Raw genomic sequence first — 18,002 nt, 5'->3', positions numbered from 1 at the left:
ATTTATTTCTCACAGTTCTGGAAGTTGTAAGTCCAAGATTACAGTGCCAGGAGAATCTGTGTCTGGTGAGCATTCACTTTCTGATTCATAGATGGCCATCTTTTTACAGTGTCTGCACAAGACAGAAGGAGGCAGGGATCTTTCTGGGACCTCTTTTATAAGGGCAGAATTTCGCTGATGAGGGCTCAGCTCTCATGACGCAATTTTAGGTCAAAGTCTCCACCTCTAAATACCCTCACATTGGGGATTAGGTTTCAACATACGAAGTGGGAGGGGTGGGGCACATTCATTCTCTAGCACTGGGGATTTCAACAACACTCACTGCTATCACATCCAGGAAAAACAATCAAACTGACAGCTGCAATTATTTAGTCCTGTGGACAAGATTTAATGTGTACTCATGAAAATGACTTGCTGTTGGGCAATAGTAAATATATGCCCTTGGAATTTTAGGATTATTTAGGCTACAATATGAAAATAGTCTCTGTGACATGTTGATTTCTAGCAACAAGTCATTAAATATGGAGATAGCTTACTTTTATGGTTCTTCATCATTTCTTCATTGTGATTGTAGCTACATCTTTCTATTATGAAAACACTGATGATCTTACTAAAGAAAAAGTCAGTTTGCTGTTGTTTACTTTAGCTTGTGTATTTGTTTTTGGATTCATGGATTGAATTGTCTAAAATAAAAATAAAAAAGTTTTTTGGTTAGTGTTTCTTTCCTTTTAATCAGGAATATTTGTACTACGGTAGGCATTTCAAAAGTGGTTGTAAAAAAGAAATTGGAACAAAATAAAGGGTATTGAAATCAACTAGATTTCCTCCCACTAATAGTAAATATGATAAGAACTGCACCTCGCTAAAGTGCTAAAAATATAATTGAAGTATGGTACACATAGCTGAATACAAAGATATATGTTCTAAGGTCCTGATTTTCAAATTCTCTCTCCTAAAAACAAATGTTGTTCCAGAAATCTATTTGTGTATGAAATAAGAACTATGACAGATGCTCTCATACATGTTATGCTTTCAAATTAACCAATAAGAACTTCTGAAGCCTAAATCCATAAATGGAATAAATGCCCAAATTGCTTACTACTCAGTTACCTAAATGAGCTAACATTTATGTAGTCCTGTCATTCCTAGTACTCTGTGTGTTATTATTTTTAAAGCAATGTGTTATTATTATTATTCCAATATATTGATCCACTTTTTTGCTTTTTATGTTCTTAGATTTATTGAGAGAGTTGTCAAATAAAAGTGTTACGTATTTAAGGTATATACCATGATGATTTGATACATGTATATATTGTGAAAGGGTTTTCCTCATTGAGTTAGTTCATTATATCACTTCACATATTTACCTTTCCCTTTTTTTTTGATGATAACATTTAAGCTCAGTTCTCTTAGCAAATTTTCGATTATATGAGACAGCAGTAGAGCGTTATCAACCATAGTCACCATGTTGCACATTAGATCTCAGAACTTATCTTTTAACTGAAAATTCATACCCTTTTACCAACCTCTGTCTATTTCCCCCACTCCCCAACGCCTGGCAACAATTTCTCTACTCTGTTTTTATGAGTTGGCTTTTTTAAAAAAAGCTTTCACATGTAAGTGATACCATATAGTATTTGTCTTTTCTCTGCCTGGCTTTTTTTTTTTTTTCACTTAGCATAACGCCCTCCTGTTTCATTCATGTTGTTGCAAATGAGAGGATTTCTTTCTTTTTTAAGGCTGAATGATACACCACATTTTCTTGATTCATTCATCAGCTAGTGGACACTTAGGTTGTTTCTACATCTTGGCTGTTGTGGATAATGCTGCAGTGAACATGGGAGTACAGATATCTCTTGGAGATACTGATTTTATTTCCTTTGAATACATACCTGGAAATGGGATTGCTGGAGATTATCGTTGTTCTGTTTTTAATTTCTTGAAAAACCTTCATACTATTTCATTGTGATATACCAGTTTATCTTCCCACCAGTGGTATATACAGGGTTTATTTTTCTCCACCTCCTCACTAACGTGTTACTTTTTTGTCTTTTTGATAATAACCATCCTAATGGATGTGAGGCAACATTACTTTCTGATGTCACCCAACTGATGATATTTCAGGGTTTCAGGGTTTTTTTTATTTTTGTTTATTCTTTTAAATCTAATATTTTGTAGCCATCATCATGTTTAGTGAGTTTCATGTATCCAAAATGAACATATAAATCACTCTTGATGGTACTATATGAGAAGAATTAATATTAAATATATTTCCATAAAAAGAAAATGTTACATATTTGTGTGATACAAAAAATATATTGGAATGTAAAAATATAGCTGTTATATCTAATGGATGTACCCACATGCCTAGAGTGATTATAAAGAAAATCAGGTATTAGAAATTTTATCATCAGGTAATAGAAATTTTATAGTTCCCATCCTTTATTTCATATTGCATTTGAGTGCTTCAGAAAGATTTCTGAGTGCACTTCTTTAGGGCTTTTGCTCTTTTATTTTAGCACAAAGGGGCAAACTAAGAATATTAGAAAGCTTTATGAACTCTGGGGATATTCAGCCTGTTAACAAACATATATTAAAGAAGTGGGTTTTTTTTAAGTTTATAGATAATAGGTTCAAAAATACATATTAAAAACACACTAACACTGGGGTGCCTGGATGGATGGTTCAGTCATTTAAGCATCCAAATCTTGATTTCACCTCAGGTCATAATCTCAGGGTCGTGAGATCAAGCCCTGCATTGGGCTCAGTGCTGGACATGGATCCTGCTTAAGATTTCCTCTCTCCCTCTCCCTCTGCCCGCTCCCCCTCATGCTTTCTCTCTTAAAAAAAACAAAAACGAAAACAAAACCATGCTAAAACCATTTGAACACTCATTTGAGAATGATAAGACTCCCTCCTCCATGGCAAAAAAGCACCCTTTATCGTCAGGGACGGGAGTTGAGTAGAAAGCTGTCCGAAGTAGGTGAATCCTATAGTTGAATCTAAACTAAAGTGCTTGAGAGGCTGTCAAGGGAATTAGCCATAGGCTCCATGCAAAGAGCATGGTCAAGTGAGATACCAGTGTTAAGAAAATATGATTAAAAATAAAATCACCTACCAACAAAGTGAATCCTTTTCATTATATGTAGAAAAGAATTAATCAGTTTTACTATTTAGTAAGGATTAAACCAGACTGACACACATTGTAGACAATCTGCTAAAGAAATTACAAAAAGAGAAAAATAATCTCATCCATTTGTATAAGCAGATACAGTCTATTACATACATGTTAATTATCCTTATCAAAAGTAAAACAAAATATGGGCTGCTGATGGCTCAGCCGATTAAGCATCTGTCTTCGTTTCAGGTCATGATCCTGGGGTCCTGGGATTGAGACCCACATCTGGCTCCCTGCTCTGAGGGGAGTCTGCTTCTTCCTCTACCCCCCACCCCTGCTTGTGATCTCTCTCTCTCTCTCTAGTAAATAAGTAAAATCTTAAAAAGAAAAAAAGTAGAACAAAATAAACTCTTATCCTTATGATAAATTGGAAGTTACATCCTGGAGCAAAGAAAGCACCTAGGCTTTAACTCTCATGCACAGAATCAGGGTGAATGTAGGGGTGCCATCTTTCTTCATGTTCACATTTCAAAGAGATGGCTCCAAGGCCTTCATGAAAGACATTCTCGGTGTGCAAAACTGAGGTTTGTTTAGCTTTTAAAACATTTAAATATGCCTGAAAAACACAGAGAAAGCAAGCATTTGTAATTTTAAGTTTTCTAAAGGAAATGATAAAAAGAAATGGAAAAGTAGGAAAGTTTTCTTTCCCTTTTGGAACCAAGGACAATTTGAAACTTTTTTTTTATTTGTATTTGCACTTAACAATTTTTCTTTTTGTGACTACTTTATAATAAAACTACAATTTTATAATTATCTCTATTGCTGTTTCTACTTTCCTCTGGGCAGTTTGCAGTCATCTAAATATACAGCAAATTCACAGTAAAATACAAAGCGAAGCAATTATCAGGAATACAATAGGATGAATTTAAAATTTCTGTACAATATTAGCCTTGGAGGAATAACCTTTAAATGTATTGTACCAGTGGTGAATGGATAAAGCAAGTTCTTGATTAGCAATGGTCAAATATTCTCTTTCAACATACATTAGTTTTACAAATTGCTATGTTTTCTATATTGCTTATGCTTTCAGATGATTCACTGTTTATTTCATTATTTTATAGCTTCTTATAAAATCTTACCAATCTAAGCATAAGGAGTAGCCTCACCCTGGAGCCTGAATCTAATTTTTTCAGTAAGAGTTTATTTCTTGAGAGTCCCAGTAAATTTCTCCTCTAAATTCTCATCAAGTGACATTACATTTACAAGATAATCTAGACTCTTCAGTAATTCTTCCACTTTTCCAAATAATTTTTCCCAGATGGAAACACAAAAATACCCAGAACCATTACCTAGTATTATTATGAAGCACATGTTGAAGGGTACATATTGAACTTCCAGTGGTTAATAATACATGACTCTAATTATTTTAAGTCTTGGGGACAAACCCAGTCTATGGGCCATGTTTTGCATGTGTCAAAAACAATACTTATATTATTATAACAGTCAGTTAAACCTCCGTGGATAATAGACATTCACTTTTGTTTATCTAAACTTGGATTGTAGAGAACTTGTTATTTCAAAGTTAATCAAGTGGCATTAAACCTGTCTTTGGCAGCTTAATCTGTAAACACCGGTTTTCTGTTTGTCTTCTAATTAAATGCTTTTTATTCTGCAGCATCCTTCCAGTCAAACAAGTTAACAAAACTGGTTTTTTTTTAATGCCAAAATTAGAAAGTGAGTGTCTGGATGGGTATTAGTTACTTTTCTTTGGTGTTATTAAAAATTAGTAAGAAGATAATCTCACTTTTTGCTCTGCTAATACTCGGATTGCTGGACAGAGAAGTACAGATCATGTGTCTACTGGTATAAGAGAAAAATTATGCCAGACCAGTTAAACAGTTAGGGAAGACTATATTCAAGACTATTGACTCCTACTGCAATAGGGACAAAGACTATTGAGTCAGTACCATTACAATAAGGAAGAGGAATTAACTGTATTGAAATAAAAGGTGGGGTGGGTTTTACATGCTGGGGTAAACTTGAGGGAAAATACTAGAGAACAGCAGGTGGCAGATTGGTTGATGTTGATGTTAATAGGTCATCTGTGTTTGCTAATAGATGCTGATCAAAGTTGAGCTCCTACATGTCCACACAGACAGACAGAGAGTTGGGAGTACTAACTCTTTTCATGATTGTATTTCAGAGGGATGGCTCCCAGCTCCGTGATAAATACATTCTTGGGTTATAGAAATTTGCTTCTTGAAGTGCAGAGAAAAGATGTACAGTTCCGAGTTTTCTAAAGTAAAGGCTCTTTTAAAAAAAGATAGAACAGGAGCTTGTAGTCAGGAAGAAGACTCTCTAAAGTTTAGTTAAGCTCAGGGGAACATTAGGCTGTCTTGGCCACTGGGAACACAATTTTGAGATGTCTGGCAATAGTGATTGTGGTACATATTACTGGGAGTACAGAAAGAAAAATATAGTGTAACAAATAACATGGTTTTTTTCCCATAAAAAATGTGATTTTAAAAGAAATTGAAATAACACTGCTGTGAATAAGACAGTAAGGCAGTCCATGAAAATCATACGTTAGCTAGAATACCTTTTTTAAAGTTGAGTTCAGTGCCATCATCAGTTGCTCTAGAAAATTTAATTTTCAAGTCCTTTGGGAGAACCACTGCCTAGCCCTTTATGTGCTGCTGGGTTCCCTTGGCAAGCCTGGGTCTCCCTGGGTTTTTCTTTCACTTTGATAGTTGTATGGGTGATCAGCAGCACTTGAAAGAGTCCCTCCAGCACAGGAACAGCCTGTCTTTCCTCTACAACAATTTTAGGTAGACCGAATTTCCTGGTCAGTAGAGGTGGCAGACTTCTAGTGGGTCCTTCAAGGTCCTTATCGCTTTAGGTCTCAGGACTTCTGGGGGAGGAAAGAAGCCCTTTGAAGTATTGAACATGTTTATGAGAGGATCCAGTTAAATTGGGTACAGGACATGATCTCTGACCCAAATTCATGAGCCTACCAAATATAAATTCAAAGGGAAAAATATTATACTTGCTTGCAGTAAATTTTTCACAAGGCTAGCGGTAAAGTTCTAGGCCATTTTAATCTAGTATATTGCTGGATTTTAGCAAATGAGTTTGATTGACCTTACAGGAATCTGTAAATATTGGCGTCATTACTGGATGGTGGTAGAAATCAGATAACTTCCTCTCTCTGATTCATTATGTTCCCAAATTTCCAAAATGTTTATATTAAGAGAGACTTTACCACTGCTTGAGCATTGGCATCTGAAGAGAGAAACAACTTCTTCAGGCCATCCAGATAATACCATAACTATACAAAATCTCTTACATTCCACAGGAATTAATTCTATGAAATCCGAATGCCAACAAAATTATAGAGAAGTTGGTTGGGGAAAACTGCCTACACAAACCTTGGGAGTGGCCTTTAAAGAATTCTGCTAGCAAATTTTTCTTCTCTTTAATGTGTTTTGAGTAATTTCTTCATCTTTTAGGCATATGTAGTAAGAGTCTAGTGCCTTTAAAAATCCTTCCTTTACTTAGGTGATTACGTTGATAACACAACAGTGCTAACCAAGAAATAAGGACTGTGGCATAGGGATGTTTTGTTAGATAATTCCCATAGTTCAGTCAAATTCCTTTTAGCTCCTTTTCTAATCCATTTGTACATTTTTGTGTGTGTGAAGCATATTTTTGGAAATTAACAAAAATTGCTTGTTGTATTGAATGCAAGGCTTCTAAGTTTGAAATCTGCCACATTTAACAGGGGCTTTTGAAGCTCTGTCAGCAAAATCATTGCCTTCAGAAGTTCTCATTCTGCCTGCGTGGGCTCTACGAGAAATTACTGATCTGAGCCGGCAGTTGTACAGCCTTTAACAAGTCAGCTATCCATTTTCCATGAGAGACTTTATTTCCCCTTGAAGTAGAAGGTCTTCTGTTTTTTTCCAAATTTGTTCTGTTGCATGACGGATAACAAACACATCTTATATGAGGGTGCAATTCTTGTGGCTCCCTTATTTTCATGACCACACAACTAGAAAGGTTTTTCAAAATTCAGAATCCCCCAACGCTGAGCTGATACTGAGCCACCATCACACAATTGCTCTATCAGAGATTTGCCCATTCTGCAAAGGTTTGAATCCATTGTCTACCATATCCTGCTAGTCCCCAAAATTGGCTAAGTTGGCTTTATTTAATAATGTATTTCATTTGCAAAATAGGCTGACTCCTATATTGTATCCTTTTGGGGCTGTCAACCTCCACAGATACCCTGAATGTTTTACCTCAGGTTGGCAGTAGTGTGGTTTATCTCGTGAGGCTTCATGCCCTTGTGAACAGCGGGAATTGTAACAAAGCATCAGTTCTGCTTGGCTTTTTGGTTTCTGATTCTACCAGCAAACCATCCATATATTGAATACCTATGGATCCTTCTGGTGGGAGAGCTTTCTCTAAGTTTTCCTGTAAATGACTAGAGAAATACTAGGAGAATACTGTAACCTGTGAGGATTTTTTTTGACATAAATGTTGGACTGCTTCATAAATAAAAGTAAACAAGATTTAGACTTGTCCATGGGGGGAACTAGGAAAAAAAAAAAACCAGAAATAGATAGATTGGAGAAAAACCTTGTAGAGGATGGTACCAAAGTTATTAATAGTTCTGGTGTTAGGAACTATAGGCATCAATGAAACAATCTTATTTATTTCCTTAAGATCTTGTACAAAGGTCAATCATCTTTATCAAATTTACTTTACTTCTTTACTGGGAATTTGGAAATATTAATAGTAAAGGGTGAATGCCCTTTCTTTTATAATTATCCTTTGTTTTTCTAATTTTTTTTTACAACTGTTTTTTTTTCCCTCTAATTGAGCGCTCAACAAAGGGTATTGTTCCACATTGGGCTTGTGCTTTGGATACGTGATTTCTATTGGTTCTACATGTCAGGTTAAACCAGTGTTTTTATTCCTTGGACCCAAAGTAATACATTGATTTGTTTCTGCTCAGGGTACTTTTCCAGCGTGGTATAGGCCTGCTATTCCCTGCTGTATCCCTTTTCTTTCAAAAGGCACACAGTAACCAAACCAGATGCTTTTTCCGAGGGCAATTCATAGACACTCCAGATGGGATATACAATATGGTAGTCTGAATCCACACAAGAGATTTCTCCCCAATAAGTTACAGGAGAATCAGGAGAAAGTAAGAAAATGTGTTCCTCAGTCACAGGATCTTTTTAGATGGGAACCACAGAAGAAGAGAAAGAAGCATAAAGCTGATTCAAACTACCAATGACCTGTGTCGATCTATCACCAGATGGAAAATGAGGACTTTCTGGGGGAAATTTCAGAATAAATAACACTACTATCTACCAGAAAAAGCAATGATATATTAGCCAGAGGGAAAGTTATTGTAACATACATTTCACCAGTTCCTGCCACTGAGATTTCCTCAGTCTGTCAATTTTAAACCATTTAGCCAGTTATTCCTTAACCTTCTGGGCATTCCTGATTCCTATTTCTGCAATTTCTACACCCTTTGGTGTCCTTTTTTCCTCCAATCCCTCTTCCAGTTGCAGCCTCTTGCAATAATAACATACTGTTTTCTCTTCAGTTCCCTTCACAGATTGGCTACCACTGTAGAGGTTATTTCCTTTAGTAATTAGTCTTAACTGAACAGGTAACCTGCAGTTTTAACTTCTTATTTTCTTCTTCATATTTGTTCAGATTGTCCCCACACTGAGTAACTACTGCTAAGATTTGAGTAATAGTCGTCCTTGCAATTCTACCCCCTTTACCTTAATTTGAACTTGGATAGGCAACAAGAGAGCCAAGACAATGGTGGATAGAACCAGAGGATGATTTTGATCTGCCCCTAGATCCATGCTAGTAAATTCTGAAGAAGTATCAACGAACTGTTGATGGAAAATAATAGGGAATTCACCTGTCTTCTGTTTGTAACACTGTGGTTTTTCCCAGCTCACCTTTAGAGGAAAGGCTGTGAGCAGTCTCTTTCAGTGAGTCTTCCAGACACTTAGTTCGTCCACGGTTGTGGATGATGGTGGATAGTTGGCTACTCTTTGGTGTGCTGGGTCATCTTCTGGTCCCCAACCTACTTGCTCCATCAAATGAGCAAAGTCTGCTGACTGCAGAATTCCACACAGTAGCTAGTGCGTATCCCAAAGTATGGGGCTATAAATTTAAAGAATAAAGAGACAAGGGAGACAGAAGGAGCAGAGACAGCAAGAGAAAAGAAGACAGGGCCTCTGTGAAAGAGAAAGTCCCTTGAATTCTCACATGTTTTGTTCTATTCTTCCCAGTCTTTCCTCTGACTATCTAAATCATTTTGAACTTTCCTCTTGGAATGATATCCATCCAATATATACAAATATTTAATTTACTTGAATGAGGCCCTCCTAAAATGTGCAAAAATCCTGAAATACTAGATTCTCTTATGTATTCCAAATATGACAGAGATATTACTTGTTTAAGAGAAAGAAATGCAGGCTTCCCACATCTTTTTACTATCAAAGCTAATCATGATCTTGATGGGATTTTAGAGCCCAATTTACCCTGGCTTACTAAATGATAAATCTTGAGTTTGAGAGAGTGGTTCATCCAGATAGTATTTCAAAAGAGCAGGGCACTAGAAGAAAGACTATAATCCATGGTCTCTTATTAGATTGTTTGTAACCATGAGACTTTTAGCTGGTCCATTTAATTCAAGAACTGCCATTTGGATCCTATCCAAATTGTTGGGGAAATATAATTAAAAATAGAATCACCTGTCAACCTAGTTGATTCTCTCCACAAAATGTAAGAAAGAATAAAACAGTTTCAATATTAAACCAGACTATGATGTGTATCACAGGCAGCACCAAGGAGATTGCAAAGAAATAAGTCTCGCCCTTTTATACAGTCAGGCAGATACAGTCCATTACATGCATGTTAATTGCCCTTATAAAAAATTTTTAATAAAACTCCTATTTTTATGATGGGCAGGAAGTTACATCATGGATTTATGTGCCTAGGCTTAAATTTCCACAAAAACAGGGGGACAGGACAACATCATCCTTGATGTTCACATTTCAAAGAAATGGCACCCAGGCCTCCAAGAAAGACATTCACAGGATGCAACATTGGCAAGAGGCTTATTTAACTTAAAAAAATTTTATATAATTGAAATAAACAGATATCATTTGCAATTTCAAGTTTTCTAAAGGAAATGCTAAAGAGAAGAGGGTTTTCTCTTTCCCTTGTGGCATCAGGGAAAATTTTAATTTAATTATCATTATTTTTCAGATTTATATTTACCCTTACACCAGCCATGAATGTAGAATCATAGGATTCTCACGTAGTTAGTGTGAGACAGGTTGTGGGCGCATTTGATATGGTATATCTGATGTACATCCTGTAGTATTAAGCTCTCATGCCCATTTCATAATGAAATCATTTTGCTTTCTGTCATGTCTCTGAGATTGAGTTCTCACTCTTGCCTGTACACCTGTCTCGCTACTACAGCTCAAAAGAGTCGTATTTATGAACTCACCAGTTTGAGAATTGAAAGTTCACATGCCACAAAGTTTCATTGAAAGATCTTTCCAAATGATCGGGGGTGTTGGTGTGTGCATACACACAGATATGTATACGTGGATATGTATATATACACAGACATACATATTACAAAAGAGAATTTTTGTATGTATATATTTTATATTATAATAATTTTAAATATTGATTTGTCAGAAAGACAATGAATGTACTTTAAAATTCCATAATACAGTATTTTATATTTCACAGTATTCCTCATTATTCCATATAATCCCATAATCAAATCATAATATTTAACTGGACTTATTTGTGATAGATTCCCATAAATTCTATAACACTGGACACTGGTGACACAGCTATATTTAACGCAGTCTGCTGATGATATTTTACCCTTTTGGTGGCTGGATAATGAGCAAAGCATTTTGCCGCGGTGGTCAATTCCAGGATACAGGCATCGGTGCTGCCCTCTGCTGGTTTAATTGTAGTGTAGCCTCCATCCAAAAACTTGCTCTCTTAGGGTGCCCATTTTATTACATAGAGGAACGTTGTATCTTCGCTCTTCCTCATATAATTTCCCAGTAATCCTCATGGTTTTAGCAAGAAAGTATACAAACCCTTAGGAATTCCCCCTTTTAAAAAACCTATCTTTTTAGTATATAATTTAGACTTCCCTATCATTGTGAATATTTTACTCAGCAGTGAGTCCATTTTTTTCCTCTTCCTATTCTTGACAGACTGTTCCCTGCAAGGCCTTATTTACTCATTTGCTTTCCTCCTTTATATGACACTTGGCCTTGGTTCAAGCATGTAACTGTATCATAATTAATGACAGAGGAAACATGAGGTAATTTCCTTTTTACAGTTATAAAATTGAACGTTACTACATCAAACTAGTATGTTCTTTAAGATGAAACTATTTGCAGTGAAAAAAAATACATGACATACATAGTCTGATATCAGTACTGCAAAGGTATATACTATATTCCTTGGCATTTTATTGTTTTCCACAGTGCTTAAGTATTTTTCACAATATTTCTTTAGAACAAAGTTCTATAAAACTTGAAAGGTTAAAATGAAGAGCATTCCTGGTGTTTAAAAGAAAATTAAAGATATTTTAGATCCTCTTTTTCTTTTCAGTTCAAAAAGAAGTATAAGATTCTCTGATAGTCTAAAATATAGTATCTTGCCTGAGGGTTATGAAAGACCTAACCGAGTTAAACACACTAAATGGTACTTACTTATAATAAATCTTGATCACTAAATTGTGCTGTTTGTTCTATTACATCAACGCATAGCCTTACAAGTTCATCTGACAGTTGTTTTTTTCTAGCCAAGAGTACTGAGAAACAGTTCTGTCTCATAATTTGCATGCAGAGAGTGTTTTAATAACCCATTTCTCTCTTCTCTGCCCATCTCTTTTTTTAGGCTGACTGGAAGCTTTGTGCCCGACTTGATAGTGAGCATGAGTAGCCAAATGTGGCTGCACCTTCAAACAGATGAAAGTGTGGGATCTGTTGGCTTCAAGGTGAACTACAAAGGTAATGATGAATTGCTACTATGGGAAGTACGTTATCTTAATACCACCAGAGAATACTTTTAAATTCAAGTTTAATTGCATCTACGAAAAAAGTTTCCCAAAACAGAAGCAAGAATATATTCTAACAAAATACTTCTCTTTTTAAAGTAACTATAAATGTTGATTTCACTTTTCTTTAAATGTAGGCCTTCCCCCTCCTTACTTACAATGTGTCTATTTTGCATACCCTCTCTCTCCCCCAGTCCGCTGTACTATCCCTATGTGTTAGTCATTGTGGATCCCTAGCCTTTCCCAGAATAGACAGTGTAATTTTATATGCTTTATACAATTTGTCTGGCAAAAATAATACACTAATTATTTAATACTTAAATTCAAAGTAAAGGACTTAATTGCTCCAAGAATCCAGGGTATAATTTTTTGAGGGGGTCAGAGGGATCAACCAGTTATTCTCTCAGATCTAAATACATGGTTTTGGTGTTTAAATTATCAATTCCTATGTAAGTCATAGAGCACAGATGTGCTAAATTATTACTGCCCACTCACTATTGGTAGTGATGCGGATTGATGATTATTTACCTACCTGTGCACAACAAAACCTTTTGTTTTAGTTCCGTTTATAAGAGAGAGATGCAAGTGTTACAAAATCATAAATACCTTGATATATGACGAATCTTGATTAAACGCAAATAGAGACAATGGATATATACATACAACATACATACATATATATATATATATATGAAAGTGAATATAGAATTCTGACTGAAAAAAATAGTAAATGTTAATAAATTCAATAGAAATCTGTATCTTAAGAAATGAAAAGGTGTAAGAAACCATCAGAACATTATGTGGCTTGATTTTATTATTTCTGTTTTGATAAAAATCATTATTCTCTATCTTCTTAATTTAAACAATAGCTGTGCAAAATTCTCTTATTTGCATAATAATAATTTTTAATAAGTTTCCTTTTCAACCATTGGCTTGCCACGCCTTTGTATCTAGACACATGGAACTGAATGCATGATGTTGTCAGGGAGATAGAACAGAGGCATCCTGTGTTTTTAACTTGAGACTAAATTTGGTGCTATATTAATTTGAATAGTTCAGGAAATCTGTATAAATGTCAGTTAAAAAAAATAAAAAGGTTATCCTGATTATAATTTTAAATATATCCCTCCTCCATTTAAAAACCACATCAATCCTCAGTAAATAAAAAAAAAATTACAAAATTTAAAGAATGGTCAGCTTTTGTTGAAAGTATCTGTGTCTTGATGTTTTCATTTTTAAAAAAATTTCCAGTGGCTAAAGGAAACTGGCATCCTGATAATCCTCTTGGTTTTATTATTTTCTGTACCCTGTGAAGACCTGTTAGAGAACCTACAGTTTAAACCTTAGAAACTGTATTAATCATTAATGATAATGCTTCAACAAAGAACTCAGTTATAATAAAGTTAATGGACTTTTCAGAGCAGTAGGGGTTTTCTATCAATATTTACAAAGCTCTCCACTCTGCTACAGTTCAAGAGCTAAAGTACATGGTAAAGAAGCACAATTAAATATTATTTTATTTTCTTTCTGTTCAGTTTTCAACAAATAATTTTTAAAAATCCTAAGGATCTGCTGTGTGCTGGATTCTGAATGAGTTGTTGAATATAGAAAGAAGAGCCGGGTATTATCTCTCAGGGAACTCATAATAAAGTGACAGAGAAAAACATACCCAACTATTCAAGCACAAATATCTACAGAGATGAGGTAGTTGAAACCAACACAGGAGATTCTTAGTGAATAATGCCCTTATTCTTCTCCCTCCCTTCAATCTACTCTAATCTAAGGTTCACACTATGAATGGTGACCTCCGGCAGCAGAGAAGTGTCATATAATATTCCTGCTAGAGATGTTTCTGTACTTTTCATCACTTAGAGATAAGGTCCACAGCCTCCATATGCCTTATCTTCCAGCTTTCTTCACCCTGTCTTTGTCTTTCTACAGTCTAATTTAATCGAATTATCTGTAATTCTCCCTCCTAGAAAGTTGTTTCGTACCTCTCCTCTCTGGACATTCAGACAATTCTATCTGGATTCTCTATTCTTTTTTAACAGCATGACATCACTCATCCTTCAAGACAAAATTCAAATATTTCTTCTTCTGTGAAGCCTTTCTTTACTCCAATTATCACAAAATAACACTTTCTTTGTTGTGTAAGACCTGTACCAGATATATACTATATTACTAGATGGAAATATGTCATATCCATCTTCATATTTCCATTAGTAACCCTTTGCTATGTCATCATAAGTGATTAGTAAAGCTGAACAAATGATTTAACCTGTATAATGTGTAATATAGGGAAAAATATGTTCTTAAAAATTAAGTTTACCATGATTTTTTTCCTACTGTGAAAATCATATTTTTGCATTCTCCATAATTTAAAACCTGAGCTCAAAGTTGAAGCAGGGTTCATTTTGAGAAGTTTCAAATTTTGATGTGCAGATAGCTTTAGCAACTTCGTCTACTAAAAATAATTTTCATAATTACCATGCTCTCTGTTAAGTAGTGTGTTGGTTCTAAATGGAACACCTGCTAAAAAACCTTTCCAGATTTGATCTAAAGATATCTTCTTTTTGTCATCTGTAGATTTTGCGTAAGATAGCATTGACTGTAGATCTCCTGTAAATTAAACATATATTTTTTTGGTGTATTTTCTTTTCTTTTCTTTCTTTTTTTTTTAATTTTAAAGGTAGTGACTAAATTATATAACCTAGATTTTGTTTTTTACAATATATTTTAATTCTTAAAATTGTGTTTTGCTAATTGCCTATGACCATGTTTTTGAAACTTTCTTTAAAAGAAAATAAGTTTTCAAATGAAATCTCCTTGTTAAGAAACCCCCCCCCCAAAAAAATTAAAAGCTGGGCTGCTCTGATGGAAGGTTTGGGAAGGAAGATTGGCATTCCCAAATGGTCAGACTGCCCCTCATTCCCTCCGAGGATAGGGAAACCTTAGTCCTCCAAAAAACTCAGTTTGAAAATGACGTTTCTAAGACCATACGACTGAGAGACCAAAAATGTATCTGAATATAAAATGATACATAATTGCCTAATTAAATTGTCATTATCTTTAGAACTTCAGCTTTAATCATCGGAATCATCAGTGCTTTCTTCTATAGAATTTGGACAGTAACTGTCTTAAACTGTAAAAAGGCAACAAATGTTGCAAATCAAGAAAATAGTTCTTTATTATAAATGTAATTCATTCTTATTCAATTAAAATTCTTTTACTATTTATTATATACATGAAAGTATGCTGATTGCTGTGTGCAATAGCAGAAATGAATAAAATACCACTCTACTCTTAAGAAGTTTAATGGTATTCCTTATTTGTTAAAACCAGTGTTGTCATATTGGGTATAACAAATCACAGCCATCTTGTTTTGCAGGAGATATATGAGTTTGCCAAAGTTATGATTCAAGATATGACACTAGGTGTTCCTGCTAAAAGGGAAGGATAACCTAGCTATTTATCCTGCCCCATTAGCCTTAGAAACATTAGTTTTGTTTTCTTGTTTTATATTGTCATTATTTCAAATGCATATTAACCAGAAAGGAAAATAAGTTTTTTCCACTGGACCTATTAGCATCCATTAACACTGCACTATTTTTTTTAAATGTGTTTCCATCTTCATCTGAGAAAACCTAGGCAACATTAAAAGGATAATTAATAATTACTAAGAACTTTGTATATTGCAATCACTTTATCGCGTTAACTCATTAAATCTCATTAGAACTCTAAGAGATATCAGTTATAACTCAATTTAACAGATCAGAAAACCGACTAGGTTGTAAGCACTATGATGATAGGAAGTTTGGTCTGTTTTGTTCGCTGTTGCATTCTCAGTACCCAGCACAATGCCTAACACGTAATAAGCACTCAGTAAATATTTGTGGAATGTGTGAATGAATGGACATGAGTATAAGATCATTAACTTACTGCAGAACCTAGATGTGAAGTTTGTTGACTTCATGGTACTCTCTGTTATACAATATTACATCCTATATAGATGTTACGTGTTTTTCGGAAGCAGAGAGTTTAAAGCCTGAACCCTGATCAGTGTAAAAAAATATGAAGGCACCACAAAATTGAGTTTAACTATTGAGTTCCTGTAGTCTCCTCAGCTACACATAAAACTACACATAAAAAAACATATATGCAACAAAAACCACCTGATTTCAAATGTCTGTACATTTTTATTTCCATATGGTAACTTTATGTTCTTCAGAAATATTTGGTAAGACAGCTTAAAGTCCATGGGAGAAGCATATAAATAAAAATCTCCAGCTTTTATAGAATTCTGAATGTGATATCATCTACTGCTTTTAGAAATTAGTTATTATAATTATTTGACTGATTTTCAGTCAGGTGATGGAGTGCATTCTCAACAATATAGTGTTAATAGTGAGCACTTGTTGAGTCATTATATATTTTCTAAACACATGCATCATCTTGTTTAATCAAATGCAGCAGACATATAAGGTAGGTAATATTATCCCTATTGTATGGACATTGTATGGATGAAGTAATTGAGGCACAACAAATTAGGTGATTCGTTCGAGATCACATGGCTAGTGCATGGCAAAATTAAGGTATGACTGTGAACTCTATGTTTTAAGACTGCTGCCTTTCAGAAACTTTAATTATTTCTATAAATCTTAAATTTAAATTTATTTAGATTTCTAAATACTAAAATAGCTCTCAACTAAAGTACATGGCCAAAATTTAAAATTTTGTTGAAGCCATCTGCTTTTATGGGATGACCTAAAATTTTGAAATGGAACATTTTCATGAGAGATGATTATTTTACTTAAATATTTAGAATCATTAATTTTTATGCTTTAAAGTGAACTGACAGTCCCTTTCTCTCCTTGTGCAACTGAGGAATAGAAATTCCATTATTTGTCAAATACAAGTTTTTACTAATAAGGGCATATGCCAGAGATAAGGTAGATTGATATCAAAGATTTGGAAATAAAACTAATCATCAGACAAGTGTTTTTAACCCAAATTGAAGTTCAAATTTAATAAAAAACAAACAAAAAACCTTGGCTTCTTAAAAATGCATATTTAATGCTGGAGGTGCCATTTTTTTAACTTAACAAATAATGTTTTGGGGGTTAATTAGAGCATTTCATAGATAGCTTCTGATGATATTTTAAATAATAAATCATACAGAAAAATCTTAACCAGTAATTCAGGCATATAGATTTTAAGTTTTTATATTTATAAGAGCACATTTTTTCCCCTTTCTCTCCCACTGTTTTCTCTCTCCTTATTTTGGTATACTGTACATATTACTTTCCAGCTGCTTTTCATTTATAAATATATCATGACTGTTTTTCCAGTCAATTTGTTTGGATAGGTGGTATTTATCTAGTGACTCTACAATAGCCCACAAAATGTACACACCATAATTAAACATGAATCACTAGTCATTTGGGTCATTGCCTTTATCATGATATTAAAACGTTGAAATAAATATTCTTGTACAGTATCCATACATTATTTTCTTCTTCTTCCTCTTCCTCTTCCTCTTCCTCTTCTCCTTCTCCTCCTTCTCCTTCTCCTTCTCCTTCTTCTTCTTCTTCTCTTATTATTATTATTATTATTATTATTATTAAGGAAGCAGATTCTGAAAATAGTATAGACATTTAAATAAGTAATGGATCTTGAGTAATTATTGCCTAAATTTTATATTTTCACTTTTCCAGAAGTGTAAAAAGGAGGCTTTTCCCTGCA

At 34.4% G+C, this 18,002-nt stretch overlaps 1 protein-coding gene across 1 annotated transcript in view; it reads left to right on the top strand.

The window, feature by feature from the left end:
• CSMD3 (CUB and Sushi multiple domains 3) overlaps window positions 1-18,002 on the top strand; it is a 1,149,842-nt gene that overhangs the window by 633,548 nt on the left and 498,292 nt on the right. The window contains 1 exon segment of the mRNA XM_034668518.1: window positions 12,101-12,213. Within this exon segment, the coding sequence (XP_034524409.1) occupies window positions 12,101-12,213 (113 nt within the window).

This window comes from Ailuropoda melanoleuca, chromosome 9 (assembly GCF_002007445.2).
Source record: "Ailuropoda melanoleuca isolate Jingjing chromosome 9, ASM200744v2, whole genome shotgun sequence".
NCBI classification, from domain to species: domain Eukaryota; kingdom Metazoa; phylum Chordata; class Mammalia; order Carnivora; family Ursidae; genus Ailuropoda; species Ailuropoda melanoleuca.
Note: the sequence above shows the minus strand (reverse complement) of the source record. Positions and strands in the feature narration are given on the sequence as shown.